This window comes from Podarcis vaucheri (genome assembly GCF_965113315.1).
Source record: "Podarcis vaucheri genome assembly, chromosome: 4".
Classification (NCBI taxonomy): domain Eukaryota; kingdom Metazoa; phylum Chordata; class Lepidosauria; order Squamata; family Lacertidae; genus Podarcis; species Podarcis vaucheri.
In genome coordinates this window covers 81908116-81922596 of record NC_138762.1, presented here as the reverse complement: position 1 = coordinate 81922596, position 14481 = coordinate 81908116, and the positions used below count along the sequence as shown (strand labels likewise).

At 38.1% G+C, this 14481-nt stretch overlaps 1 protein-coding gene across 1 annotated transcript in view; it reads left to right on the top strand.

The window, feature by feature from the left end:
- The window catches only part of CUL4A (cullin 4A), a 31614-nt gene that overhangs the window by 9680 nt on the left and 7453 nt on the right, over positions 1 to 14481 (top strand). The window contains exons 7-15 of the mRNA XM_082218627.1: positions 828 to 917; positions 1989 to 2071; positions 4781 to 4848; positions 5567 to 5685; positions 7570 to 7762; positions 10957 to 11061; positions 12166 to 12276; positions 12514 to 12599; positions 13597 to 13704. Of these exons, the coding sequence (XP_082074753.1) occupies positions 828 to 917; positions 1989 to 2071; positions 4781 to 4848; positions 5567 to 5685; positions 7570 to 7762; positions 10957 to 11061; positions 12166 to 12276; positions 12514 to 12599; positions 13597 to 13704 (963 nt within the window). The remainder of the gene's footprint in view (positions 1 to 827; positions 918 to 1988; positions 2072 to 4780; positions 4849 to 5566; positions 5686 to 7569; positions 7763 to 10956; positions 11062 to 12165; positions 12277 to 12513; positions 12600 to 13596; positions 13705 to 14481) is intronic.

The following is a 14481-nucleotide window of genomic DNA, read 5'->3' as shown; positions in this document are numbered from 1 at the left end:
AGCATAACGTTAACCATGGTTTTGGGTTTGGACAGCACATCATACCAGTAGTTCCTTCACTTGGGAGAGGTATGGGGGGAGCATTCGAGGCTGAGTGTCGTAGTGGCTTGTTCTTCCTTATGCGTGTCACCCTAAATCATATCTTAGTGTGATTTGTTAATAACACATGTTATGTCCAAACATGGAGAAGCTCTGGTTAGTATACTTAAAGTTTAGTGGAACAAACCAACTTCAAATAGCATAGACAATGCTTTCTGATCTCAAACTGTTTTCTTAAACCATAGTTAAAATTAACCACAGTTCCAGATTAGAATGTAGCAGCAAACCTCAATTAGTAGAAAGAGGAAGTGAAAGCTTTTGATTTTCTCTTTGTGCCCATATTGAAGGAGAATGAAAAAAGGAAATGCGTGAGCCCAATAATTTTGTATAACTAGTTCAAGTGGTATTCCTTCACTATTAGTTCCCTAATTGTAAGTAGGAATATTTCCTATGCCACAGGGTTGTTTGAAGAATGGATAAAATTAGTCTGCATCTGTATTGGAACTATTTTTCTTGTAAAAACAATATAAACATTTAAGATGTGGAATTATTTTTTACACTTCACTTGTTTTATGGTTGTACCTATTTTATTTGTTTTGTAACTATATTTTATTGTTGTAATCCGTCTTGGGATCTTATTGTAAATGGCGGGTAATCTAAATAAATGAATAAAACAGCTTGCATTTAGAAGAAAACTGCATAGAAACTACGTTTTATCTTTTATTGACAAATTGCTGTACAATTTAAGCACTAATCTGATAAACTACATTAATGTGTCTCTTAAATAGGTTTATAAAGATGCATTTGAACAAAGGTTTTTGGAAGATACAAATCGTTTATATACTGCAGAAGGCCAAAGATTAATGCAAGAAAGAGAGGTATGAAGTTAAACAAAATGTAGTAGGAATTGTTCCCAATATGAGTTCAAATGGTTGAGTGGGAGTTGTGTTTGGCAGAATTGTTCAATAACTATGCATATGAACAAAAAAGTCACAATAATGCATAGCAATTACCTTTTGAAATAGTTTTGCTGTTAAATATATGCTGTATATATAAACATGGGATTTTTGTATATTTGAGGGATTACAGCCAAAGGAAAGCAGTAAAATAGCATAAAAATTATATAAAGAGCCAATAATCTGGCTTCCATGTGACTGTGTTTGAGAACTTAGATGTTTCCCACACAAAGAAAATCTCACCTCAGTGTATATATAGAGAGAGATTTCTAAATATTTATTTATTTACAAATATTTATAAATGTGATTCTGAAGTTGTGTACAAAATTTATAAAACATGCAGTATTTTGTACCTCTCATAAAAGAAGCTGAAGTAATTATGAATGTGAGTACTGAGATAGCATGGCAGAAGGCAAAAACCTCTCCAGAGAGAGGCTTCTTGTTGACATCATGGATGCCAGGTCAAGGTCAGCCGTGCTGTCCACAGCCTGCTTCTGCTGCAAACTTGCAGAGCGATTTTTCTAAGAATTCAACCCTGCAGATGTGTCTGGACTGAAAGCAGTGTGTGCATTTCTGGATTGTTCCTACTGCTGTAAAAATATTAATATCTCCTCAATTCTCTCTTTTGGGGGGTGGGGTGAGTATCCGGCAGGTTAGATTAAAACTGCCATTTGTGTATTTTGAGACTCCTTGCTGCAATAATTGCTTTTGGTTCATAGAAAAAGGACTGGAATCACAATGAATAGCAGTTTTACTTTCTCTTGTTATTGCTGCCTGCCTGTTGTGAATGAAAGGTGGGGTGGGATAACAGAATTACCACAAATAAATGAGTAGAGCCATCAATGCATATAGTTATCTATATGATTACATGAGGTAAGATCAGACGAGCATATGGTCATGCTGTTTTACTATTTAGTAGCTTTAACACTCTACTTGTCCTTTTGTAGAACAAAATTCCCTTCCAAATATCTTCTTTTTTAAAAAAATTGATAGGTCCCAGAATACCTTCACCATGTTAACAAACGTTTAGAAGAAGAAGCAGATAGAGTAGTGACATATTTAGACCACAGCACACAGTGAGTACCTCTTACTTTTTTTCTTTAATACATGGTTTGTTTGTTTTAAAAGTTGGTTCTATAGAAAACTGTACAACACTCTTTATATCTAAAGGGGTAGTGGTGCCACCTTTTATAAATTATATTTAAATTATGTTCTTAAAATTATGCTCTTGAAATACAGTGGTACCTCAGGTTACATATGCTTCAGGTTACATACGCTTCAGGTTACAGACTCCACTAACCCAGAAATAGTACCTCGGGTTAAAAATTTTGCTTCAGGATGAGAACAGAAATTGTGCTCCAGCGGCAGGAGGGCCCCATTAGCTAAAGTGGTGTTTCAGGTTAAGAACAGTTTCAGGTTAAGAATGGACCTCCGGAACGAATTAAGTACTTAACCCGAGGTACCACTGTAGAAGCAAAAGGTATTTGGGTAAGCTTAACAATGTTTGGAGTTTTAGAATTCTACCTATTACATAACACTCAATTTAGATTATCTGTTCATTAATAATTAACTTTAATGATAACATCTGTAATTGTAGTTACAGATAGGGGAAGAGCTGTAGCTTAGTGGTAGTGTCTGCTTCCATGCATGGCATCTCCAGGAAGGGAGAGAGAACCTTGTCTAAAATCTTGGGCAACTGCTGCCAGTCATTGTAGACAATACTAAGTTAGATGGACCTATGTCTGACAGTGTAAGGCAGCTCTGTGTGTTCCTATTTATCACCTGTTTTTGTTCTAAAAGTTGCAAGAGGAGCTTTGGCTTACTGCAGCTGCAAGATAACATTTTGCTTTTTGCAATGCAAGTCTGAATTACACCTCCTTGTGTTCTTCAAATGAGGACCGTGAACAATTTGGCTGCAGCGCCAGTTCCGGGGAGCTAGTCAGGGGAATAAATATAATGCAGCCGAATATGGGGAGCCGTCAGAACCAGTGGAAAAGCATTAAGGTAGCAAGCAAGTTAGAAGGCTGTTTGCCCTGGCCTCCTTACTGTGTTGTCAGGCTATTCCCGCACCACTTTTCAACTCCAGAAATCTGAAACTCCATAGTAAATTACTCAATAAACAACAGTAACACGTATGCAGGTAGAAAGCCAGCAGAGATTTGACTTATCCACTGTATTGTGCCAAATGTCACATGTAGAACTATATACCTGTTGGCAGGAATTGTGTTTGTGTGCATGGTGCAATCAATGCATTCCTGGCGCCCATGGGACAAGTTTGTTCCCTAGAGGGCAGCCAAGGTGGCTGCTCTAGACAAGCGGAGAGGTTAATAGATAAGGCCTTTGGGAACATCTGGCTATGGCAGATTTGAGAGAACCAGGGTGGCTACACCTCCGCTGTCATGGAAGATGAGTGTCTTTGGCAAGGAAGATGGGCTTGTGGGCTTCCCACAGACATCTGATTGCCCAATGTGAGAACTGGATGCTAGACTAGATGGGCTTTTGCTCTGATGCAGAAGGACTTGTCTTACATTTGTGTATCCTTTTCGACTTTCCCCAAGATCTTTATTAATGAATGCTCATTACTGAAGCGTTGTATATCATCATTTCTTTTCATACTTAATTTGCTGGTCTGATTACTCTCAGTTTGGGAGTGAAATGGGGCCAACTATAAATAAGGTACTGGTTTCTGCATACTAGAGAGTTATGCAGAAGTATACTCGTTTGTAAATTTCACGGAAAAAAGAAAACACAGCTGCTATCTTTGCTCAGTGGCTTCTAGAGCCTATGAAATGTTGAAGGTGTTATTTGGTAGGGGATTGACCTGCTTGAACTCCTAAAATCTTTTAGAAGCTTGAGGTAGGGATTACAACTGATGTGCACTCTCTCCTCTCTGCACTGCATGGGCAGTTTTCTGGAAGGAGGAAAGAAAAAAAGGACACACACACCCTCGTTTTCGATTTAGAAACTCTTCTATTACTTTACAACAATAATGTGTTCAGGTTTGAGCCTGGTATCCTGAGCCCTTTAACACAGTAAAGGAAGGTTTCAGGAACATGGAACAAGGAAAAATAAATCCTTGCTATCCGGAAACTTTTCCTCTTCATAAATAATAGTAGGCTAGAGTACTCCTGTAGGGAGCCAAGAATATACCTGGGATACACTAACGTTCTGTAGCATATTGGAGTTCTCAGATGACTCCCTCTCATGATGAAGCAGAGCATCATGATAACTAGTTTGGAAGCAAAATGGGGCCGCCCACAGACAAGGCAAATCTGCAGGTATTCAAGAAAAAGTACACAAGTGAAAAGAGAACTCCACAGCATAATTCAGGTGTAAGCCCTTGATGTGGCAGATGTCCACTTGCTGTCCTTCAACCTGCTGGACAGTTAATCTAGATTCTCTACACACTTTTCATGGGTGCTTTAAGTAGACAGTATAACACCACCTACAGAACTTTATAGTTCTCCTGCTAAGCTCTATATACATTTAGGATTAATACATAACAGTAAGTGGCTTCTTTCTCACATTTAGGTTTTTCCTTTTGATTAGTGTAAAGATCACGTTGATGATTCTACATCAAGAATGGCTGGGTTGTTAACTGAATATTATCATTCTGCTATACTGTCCCTCTGTGTATGTAGTTAAACATAGAGTTGGTGAACCTAAGATGTGTATTCTACCTACAATTGTATGTGCAACCAATAGTATACACTTGCACACCTTTTGAAGGCTCTTCATCCTAAATTGTACAGGTATTCATAGATTCTTTTTCTTGCCTTAAACAGGAAGCCACTCATTGCTTGTGTGGAGAGGCAGCTTTTAGGAGAGCACTTATCAGCTGTTTTGCAAAAAGGTACTTTTTTCTAATTAGCTTTTTTTTTTTTAAGCTGCATAATCTGCTCAAATTTTATGGGAAACTGAAAACAGATTGTACAGCTGCCTCTTTGGCCTGGGAAAAGCCATTGGAACAAACAAGTATTCTTAAAATATGATGGCCAATACACATTCCCGCACGCAACTGGCAACAAATAATGTAAGCAAACCCTTTTCAGAGCAATAAAAGTTAAGGGATATGTATAAATTTTCATAAAATTGTTCATAAAACTGGCTAACATGGTATGGGAAGGAATTGCCAGGAATGCTGGGTCACGGATAGTTCTCTGAAAACTGCTTATTTAATCGCAGACCTCTATAACTGACAGAGCTCTTTCTTGGTGCTGTAGCAATAACAGACCTGTATTTTTCCATGAACTAAAATCCAACCGCTCCTCTGAAATATTTTAAATTCAGCAGGCTGATAGTTTTGTTAGGACAAGCTGTTGCAAATCTAGCCCATTAGAATTCCACATTTGGATATAGTGCTTTTAAAATCTATGTATATGAGAGACAGAAACTCAGTTTGTATATAAAGCACTTGTCAATCATATATTCTTTACAGGGGGGAAAGTTGCTTGTTTGCAACCACCATAATGTCTAGATGCTGTTGCTTTAAACTCACAGAAAGTTCTGTTCCATTTTCTAACAATACCACCTTATTTAATGTGTTATGTGTTGATCATTCTCATTTTAAGGACTTGATAATCTGCTTGATGAAAACAGAATAGCAGATCTCACCCAGATGTGCCAGCTTTTCAGCCGTGTGAAAACCGGACAACAGCTCCTCTTGCAGCACTGGAGTGAATACATCAAGGTATTTGGAAACATGCTGTTTTGTTGCACTTTCCCCCCCAAAAAGTCAAAAATGATTTGCTTGATCTAGATTCTGAGTAACTTAGAATTTCAACCAATTCATAATAAATCCCCTTTTTATTGAACAAACAAAAAGATTGATCAGATACTGAAAGCAAGGTGAAACTTGAGAAGGTGAAACTTTGCTTCACTTCAGTTTTCTCTACTGTTCAGCAGCAATCCTATCAAAGTTGAACATAGCAGTGCACTTTGCATGTGGAAAAACATACCACAGGATAAGAAGAAAAAAATCTTCTTTGAACCATGGCTACTATATTTTGCAATATTTGCAGCCAACCACTTATAAGCAACAAACAGTTTGTGTGGCAGCCACCTCCTTCTAGAAGCACTGTTACTGCCTGGAATCCATCCTCAGGAAGGCCACATTTGCATATTGAGAGGGAATACAAAAGAACCGTGGGAGTAGTTAAGTGTTAAGCACAATTTTTGTTTTAGAAAATCATGTTTCTGATGTTTGGAGTGTGGTTTAGCTTCGCAAAGAAGATCTGCCTGAGGAAAACCTAAACCACCTCATATTTATAAAGAACCTAGGAGTGGTAGAATTCTTTGAGGACTTTCTCCTGATTGGTAGCTAGAATCACAGAGGCTGAATTCACAGATATTAAAAGACCAGAAGAATTACCAGGTTGAGAAGTGGATCACTCATTATGGAAGGCTAAAGCTGACAGTATGTTACCTCTGAATTTATGTCGTCAGCTTAATGTAGTGATTATTTAGGGGAAAGAAAAATTAAGTGGTGGGATAGGGATGGTGGGTCTTCTTTTTCTTGTTGTTGTTTTGTCTAATTACATTGCTATCCATTATCTTTAAGCCTGCAGTATTTTAGCATTGAGACATGGGTGGCACTGTGGTCTAAACCATTGAGCCTCTTGGGCTTGCCAGTCATAAGGTTGGCAGTTCTAATCTGCGTGGTGGTGTGAGCTCCCGTTGCTTTGGCCCAGTTCCTGCCAACCTAGCAGTTCGAAAGCATACCAGCACGAGTAGATAAACAGGTACCATTGTGCTGGCAAGGTAAACAGTGTTTCCATGCACTCTGGCACTTGTCACGGTGTTCTGTGTGCCAGAAGCAGTTTAGTCATGCTGGTCACATGACCCAGAAAAGTTGTCTGCGGACAAAGGTCGTCTCTCTCGACCTGAAAGCGGAGATGAGTGCAGCACCCCATAGTCAAATTTGATGGGACTTAACCTTCTGAACGTTCCCTAAACATATTTTGCCTTTTCATATTATATAACAATGATCTGTGGCTGTATTCAGACTTGCTGTGTGGCCATGAGGAGGAAATAAAATACTTCAGTTTCCAATTTAGAGTAATCTCGGTTTAACGTGTTGTCTGAATCTCTGGACAATGGTTAATCTTGGCTATGGTTAGTGGAAGCAAACTAGCTTCATAGTTAAGCTAAGCACAGTTTTTTGGGTTTTGGATAGCCCTAGCAAATTGCAGTTAAATCAAAAACTGAAGCACAAGCTTCCAAACTCTTTCCTGTGGTCATGCTAAGGAAGGGGGGGGAGTATGCAAGACTGCCAGAAGAGAAGACTTGTTCTTGTATTACTAAACTATAGTTTTGTATTGTGCCTAAACTAGTACTGTACAAACAGATTTTCTGTGTCAATTAGCATCACATGCTGGAAAAACACTTACTAAGTGTCTATTTATTTTAAAAAATGTAGTGCGATTCTCATGTTTTGGTGTTTTTAATGTTTCAGGTGCATTAAAACAACTGTGATTTAAATGATTTTATTATCAATGTAAATGGTGGGGGAATATTAGGAAATAAGAGAGGTAAGTACTATTGACACGTTTGATCAAAAGTGTTTGTTTTGCAGAACTATGGGACAACAATAGTGGTAAACCCTGAAAAAGACAAGGATATGGTGCAAGAGCTGCTAGATTTTAAGGACAAAGTGGATCATATAATAGAAGTGTGTTTTCAGAAAAATGAGAAATGTATAAACTTGATGAAAGAATCTTTTGAAACATTTATCAACAAGAGACCAAATAAACCAGCAGAACTTATAGGTATAACTATTTTTCTGCAAAAATACTGTTTCTAAAACTTATACTGTCTAGGATTAAGTTGCTAAATATGCCAGTGTCCAGCAGTACAATATCTATTCCATGAAAATATTTGCTTGTGTGTGTATTCTCATAAGGATGTTGGCTGCATTCTTAAGAGACATGATTGTTTCTTCTCCTTGGGCATCTGTGCTTGCTTTTATTCTGACTGACTGCGGTGCCATTTGCTCAGAAAACTGCATGGAAATTAGAGTGCTGTTACAACATAGTTTTATTTAAGGAAGCTCCAAAAAAGGCAGAGTTAACTTTGGTTGTGTTGCTTATTATTGGGGTGATCTGATGAAAGAGAGAAGCTAGAGCTATCTAAAGCAGTGGTCTTTCCTAAGGTCTCCAAAGTAAAGACCTCAGGGGGCCAAAACAAACACACCCAAACACATGCACACGTCCAAAGAACACAAACCATAAAGCAGAGATGATTCATCCATGTGTTGCTGGACTCCAAATCCCATCAGCTTCAGCCAGCACGGCGAGTGGTGATGAGAGTTGTAGTCGACATCAGGAGAGCCACAGATTTCCTATCCCTGCCATGGAAGTTGTCCCATTGTCCTCTAACGTGGGGGGGGGGGGGACCACAGCTGCCTTAATATTGATTGGAAGTGGGACATAGAAGGTCTGGTTAAATTCTGGATTTGGCATGAGTTTGTATTCCCAAAAGCAGTGGATATAACAACAGGTAAAATTCTGGGAAGAGAGAGTTCAATGGGGAGTAGGCATGCAGACACTTTCTCCAGTATCTCTTACACTAGTGCTCTTGCAGTCCTTATTACATGCGGGATGGATTTTTTTGGAGGGGGGTGGGGAGTGGGGAAAAGATAAAATTCAAAAGTTTTAATGTTTAACCAGTTTCCCTTTTTGAAAGAAATGTGATCTAATTCTGATTTTACTCTTAGTTTTATTTACCCTGCTCTTTGGTAATATACTCTGATTGGCTAACTAGCTGGGTGTTGTTAGGATACTGATGCCACTCAAGTCCCAAGTCTGTGGATGACCTCCATTCCGCAGTTTGATGTGGATGTTAAATAGCATCTGCTGAGTAGCGGGTTCCTGCTTTCTTGAATTGACCCTCGAGGCAGGAGCAGAACAACTGAAAAACTGTCTCTGCAGTCCTTAACCTGGGTATCCTACTGCAGAAGTCTTGTGGAACATAGACTTCAGTTGATAAGCTTTTGTAATTTGGCCACATCCTGCATTTATTTATTTTCTTTCTTAATCATGAACATTTTAAACCTGCCCCTTATCAACAAGCAGTCGCAGGTCAGAGTACAATAAAACAAGTTAAACATAATGGTTACATAAAAAGTGAATCACAGGGCAGATGAAAGCCATTGACAACCAAACAACATTAAAACAGCAGTAGAAGCAAACACAGACTACATACCTGACTTTCCCCAAAGAATCCTGGAAACTAGTTTTTAAGGATGTTGGGAATTATATCTCTGTGAACTACAGTTTCTAGGATTCTTTGGAGGAAGTAATGTGTTTTAAATGTTTACCCTCTGCTCAGCATATGCCTGTTCAAACAAGTGCGTTTTTAGCTGCCTGCCAAAGATTCAACAGAGATGGTGCCAGCTATATATTTAGCATTTACACAACCAGGGTGTCACCATAGAGAAGGCCCTCTCCTGAGTTACCATCTAACAAATCTCATTTAGCTGCCCTACCGTCAAAAGAGCCTGCACTTATTTTTGCAGCTGGTGTTAGTTTGTGCATAAAGCATTCAGAAGGAAACTGTTGTGTCACAATTTATATCTAGATTGAGATCTGTGTAGAAATCTCTTAAGAGCTCTGTAATAAGGAGTGGAAAATTAAATTATTTGCTTTATTATGTGCACACCCTGCTCTTTCCCACAGGTTCAGGGATTTTGCATGGCTTATAAGAACTTTATCAGTATATTTAAAAACAGCTTGGTGCTATCTATATCAAGGGGCTTTTGGATCTGCTTTTACAGTGACTGCCTCTAACAACCATGAGTAAGGAAAGGCAGTGAAAGAATGAGTTCTCACCTTTTTAACATGCCCTTTCCATTCTTCCTTTCCATTCATTCTACTTCTAATTGGAGGAGGTGGTCTTTTTATCTTCAGATTCATGGTGTAATCCTGGGGGCTTTTTTGGCTATCAAGCCATTGGAAATATTTTAAGCCATTACAATAGCTTAGAGTAAAAAAATAAATAAAGAAGTTTAGGTCTTTCATGTAGTATGTTAATGTTGAAAAATTCCCTAACTTAATAAATAGTGCGTAAATATGTTAGTGCTTTTATATAAATATTGAAGCTTTACAAAAATTCAGATTACATGGGTGGGTGGGTGTATACATATTCCACTGTATAGTAAAGAAAGGTACAGAAAGAGGAAATACTATTTCATAGTTTTGGTGAATGTGTGCATATTTTAAATTTCCCTCTTTTTAAATTTCTCTCTTTCACACTCTTTTCATCAGTTCCCCATATCTGCCAGTTTACTGCCTCTGTTCACTACTATTTTAATTTTATCACGGCACCTAACCTGTAATATTTTTAACTGGTTTTCCTGCTTCACATTGAACGCTTCAGATTTTTGTTCTGAATTCTGCTACTTGTATTATTATTATTATTATTATTATTATTATTAGCCTCTCTGATAATATCATTCTCATTATCACTATCATTGGCTTTCTGTAGATTTGTATATTAATTTCAAACGGTTTATTTTACTGTTAATTTTTAGCTTTGTCTTCATCTTCTTCATCATCATCACTATAGTTCTACTATCTCTGCCACTCTTTGCCCATAAGTTTCCCTCCTCATATTTCCCTCCTCTGAGTCTGGCACAGACTTGGATTTTTAAAAACCCTGTAAATATTGCAGTTTTATGCACAGACTGGATTAATCTCACTGAAGTCAAATGAACTGCAAGCAGCCTGCTTGTTTGCAGCATTGTAACAGGAAAACTGCCACTGCTGCTTTTTTTTTACTTTTCCTTCATTTTTTGTGTCATATTTTTATTAGACTATACGTTTTTGGCATTGAGTGGTTTCTTTCAACTTTTATAAAACTCGTAGTGTAGTTTTAGATATGTTAAAACTAATATGTGGAAACCAAATGATCCTTCCCACCCCCCAAGATTAGTTTTAAGCTGTTTATTTTTAATTATTTTTAGCAAAACATGTGGACTCAAAGCTAAGAGCTGGCAATAAGGAAGCAACAGATGAAGAGCTGGAAAGAATCCTTGACAAAATTATGATAATATTTAGATTTATTCATGGTAAGGAATCTCTTTTTAAACAACTGTTTAAAGTGTATCATACATTTCTGCACTGCTGAGTTTTTAACCAAAATACCAAAGGCTTGATGCATGTTGCAGTAAGTGACACTACACAGTGGTTTCATGCGCTTGAAGGATAAGATTGAACTCTATAGAACTGCACATTGAAGGATCCAATGATATTTTATAGCTAAAGGAATAGGAATTGTAGCTCCCTCTACAAACATTGCACTTTCAGCCATGCACAACACAATTTTCTGCTACTTGTTTTCAATAGAAATGGGGCAGGAACATTGTTATAACTTCTGAGAAACCCAACAGACATGTAGGTTCTGCAACAAGTCTATATAAAGCACATTGGTAGTTTTCACCAGAATGGGAAAGAAATATATATGTTATCTTAATAATTGGGGAGGAAGAGTCAAATTTTGTATTTCCAGCACTTTTAAACTTGCTGTATCTGTGGCAATTTTATCAGATCAGTTTGAAATTTGGCACTTTCACAGGTAGAACGTGTAGGTCAAGTTTTAAGTTATTTACTGAACAAGTGTCATTTGTATAAGCTGTAGTATTTTGAGGTTTATAGTGACAGAGTCCCATGGACTACAAGAAGATCAAAACTATCCATTCTTAAGAAAATCAGCCCTGAGTTCTCACTGGAAGGATAGATCCTGAAGCTGAGGCTCCAATACTTTGGCTACCTCATGAGAAGAGAAAACTCCCTGGAAAAGACCCTGATGTAGGGAAAAATTGAGGGCACAAGGAGAAGGGGACGACAGAGGACGAGATGGTTGGACAGTGTTCTCAAAGCTACCAGCATGAGTTTGACCAAACTGCAGGAGGCAGTGGAAGATAGGAGTGCCTGGCGTGCTCTGGTCCATGGGGTCACAAAGAGTCGGACACGACTAAACGACAACAAAGTGACAGAATCTTGCTTCTGCTACTTCCTTTAAATATAGGATTATTCCTATGCTTTCTCACAGGCAGACAGACAGACACACATATATATTCTTAGTTAATTTTTTTCTTCTGTGGCTCAAAAAAAAGTCACATCATGTGCTTTAGTGATGTTTTTTCTCATCCTCCTCAACATTGTCCATGCAGGTAAAGATGTATTTGAAGCATTTTATAAAAAGGATCTGGCCAAAAGACTTCTGGTTGGGAAAAGCGCTTCAGTAGATGCTGAGAAATCTATGTTGTCTAAGCTTAAGCATGGTAAGCATTTGTGAATTTGGTTCCTTCAGTTACAAGTTTGCGCCCTTATATATGGGGGAAATGGAACAGGTTAGTCCTTTTGGAAATCTATGATGCCAAACAAATGAACATTTAAAAAAAAAAATCATATTTGGTTTGCTTTACTCCTTCTGAAGAGTTTGTTACCTTCATTGTGTGCCTAAATTGACAGTTTCAGTTACAGCATCTATATTACTTTTTTTTTGTTTTATATAACAGAATGTGGTGCTGCTTTCACCAGTAAACTGGAAGGAATGTTTAAGGATATGGAACTTTCAAAAGATGTTATGGTTCAGTTTAAACAGGTAAGATTTCACTTCAGTTGGATAGTTCAGTGAAATTTTGAGCTGGTTTGATATGACTAGTTTCAGACCTGATAAATTATGGTTTGGCATAACAGTAATGAGCTGCAATGAACATTGGACTTGCACACTCCTCCCCACCTAAGATCACAGCCATGAGTAGATCAGAAGCTTCCATTTTTTGTTAACTGAAGTTTAGTGTTTGATATGAACCCTAAATTGGTTAATTTTAACTGTAGCTTCATAGCTCTTGATTTGAAGTTGGCTTGTGTCAAACAAATCACAGTTAAGATTGACTACATTTTCCCTATGTTTGGACAAAACTAGAAGCAAAATCTTCTGAACTCATCTTTGCAGCTGTGCTGAAAGAAGAGAGAGGAGCATTTGCAAATATAGTGGGTTATTTTGTCATTTTAAAATCCACGCTAATTACTATTTTTGTCTGTAGATTATAAAGTAATATTTCACGCAGAACATAACTTATGGAATATGCTGCCATAAGATTTGTCAATCAGTTGAATTCACTTTAACTGACACAGATATATCCTAATGTATTATTAGGAATTGGAAATGTTGCATTATTAAAAAACGTAGATGCATCAAACTTTGATTTTGAAATTTAATACTTCAATAGGTAAAAATGCAGGTCAGAATTAGGAAAGTACTCACACTTCAACATCAGCTCTAAATATTATTTTAAGCTTTTTATTTTCAGATTGTTTTGAGTTTTAATAACATTACCATGCAAGTAGAGTATCACTGAATTCAACCTTTGTTAAATAACAGTTTTAAGTCATTGTTTCAATGATTAAATTCAATTTTGCTGTAAATATTGGTGGAAATTGCTACACTATTTGAATAAAGTTGACATTTTTGTAGAAAATAATAATAATTAGCAGCAGCAGTAGTGCTTTCTTTCCTCCTTCCTTCTTTGTTCCCTGGCAAAACCTCTTAACTCATTAACATGACTGAAAATCCTTTTCTTCCTTTTTTATCATAGTACATACAGAATCAAAAGGACCCAGGGAATATAGACTTAACAGTAAATATACTTACAATGGGATACTGGCCAACTTATACACCTATGGATGTCCTTTTGCCTCCAGAGGTAAGTCTTCAACTACACTTGATGTGTTGGGACATCCCAGCCATATTATTGATGTTCGTTGGTTTGTTGGATTTGATCTCTGGAAGCTCATACATTGGGATTTACACATGCACAAACCAGAGCACAGAAGCTTTCAGTGATTTTTGGTGAAAGCTGTTCCGTGTCATTAGATCAGGTATTCAGTCTTGCATGCATGTGCTGACGGACAAGCACTTTTCCATATGGGGCCCCGAGAAGTGACTCTAGTCCACATTGCTTAAAATTTTTGGGTATAGGAGGCCCAATTTGAGTAGCACAACTCAAATGGGTTAATTTTTTGTTGTATATATTTCAACAATCCCGAAGTCGTGAGAGTCAGTAGCACAGATGTTGTAAAGGTGTGGTGATCTGTCGTGGAATAACACCATTGGAGACGATAGCCATGGTTACTCAGACCTCAGTGCTGGCTGCCTCATGCTTCAGGGCCCCAAAACAGTAGGTTCACCACTGCTCATAAGGAAGTGTGTGGCTCCTATAGATGCTATTAATCCCACCACCAGGGGTGACCAGAGGTGTTTTGGCACATGAGGCAAAGCATCCCACCTCCGTAAGGACTCCTCTGTGAGATGCCCTTGCAGGGTCTTCCCTGCCATGGTGGGGGTGAGATCCTTTCTGGATTTCTCTCTCCCACCTGGCAGCGAGGCTTTACGTCAGCTTCTCCAGGTGGGGGTGGGAAAATCTCCCTCGCCCGCCCAGCAGCCAAGCTGGGTGGTGGAATGCCTCCCCCCTTGCCAACTC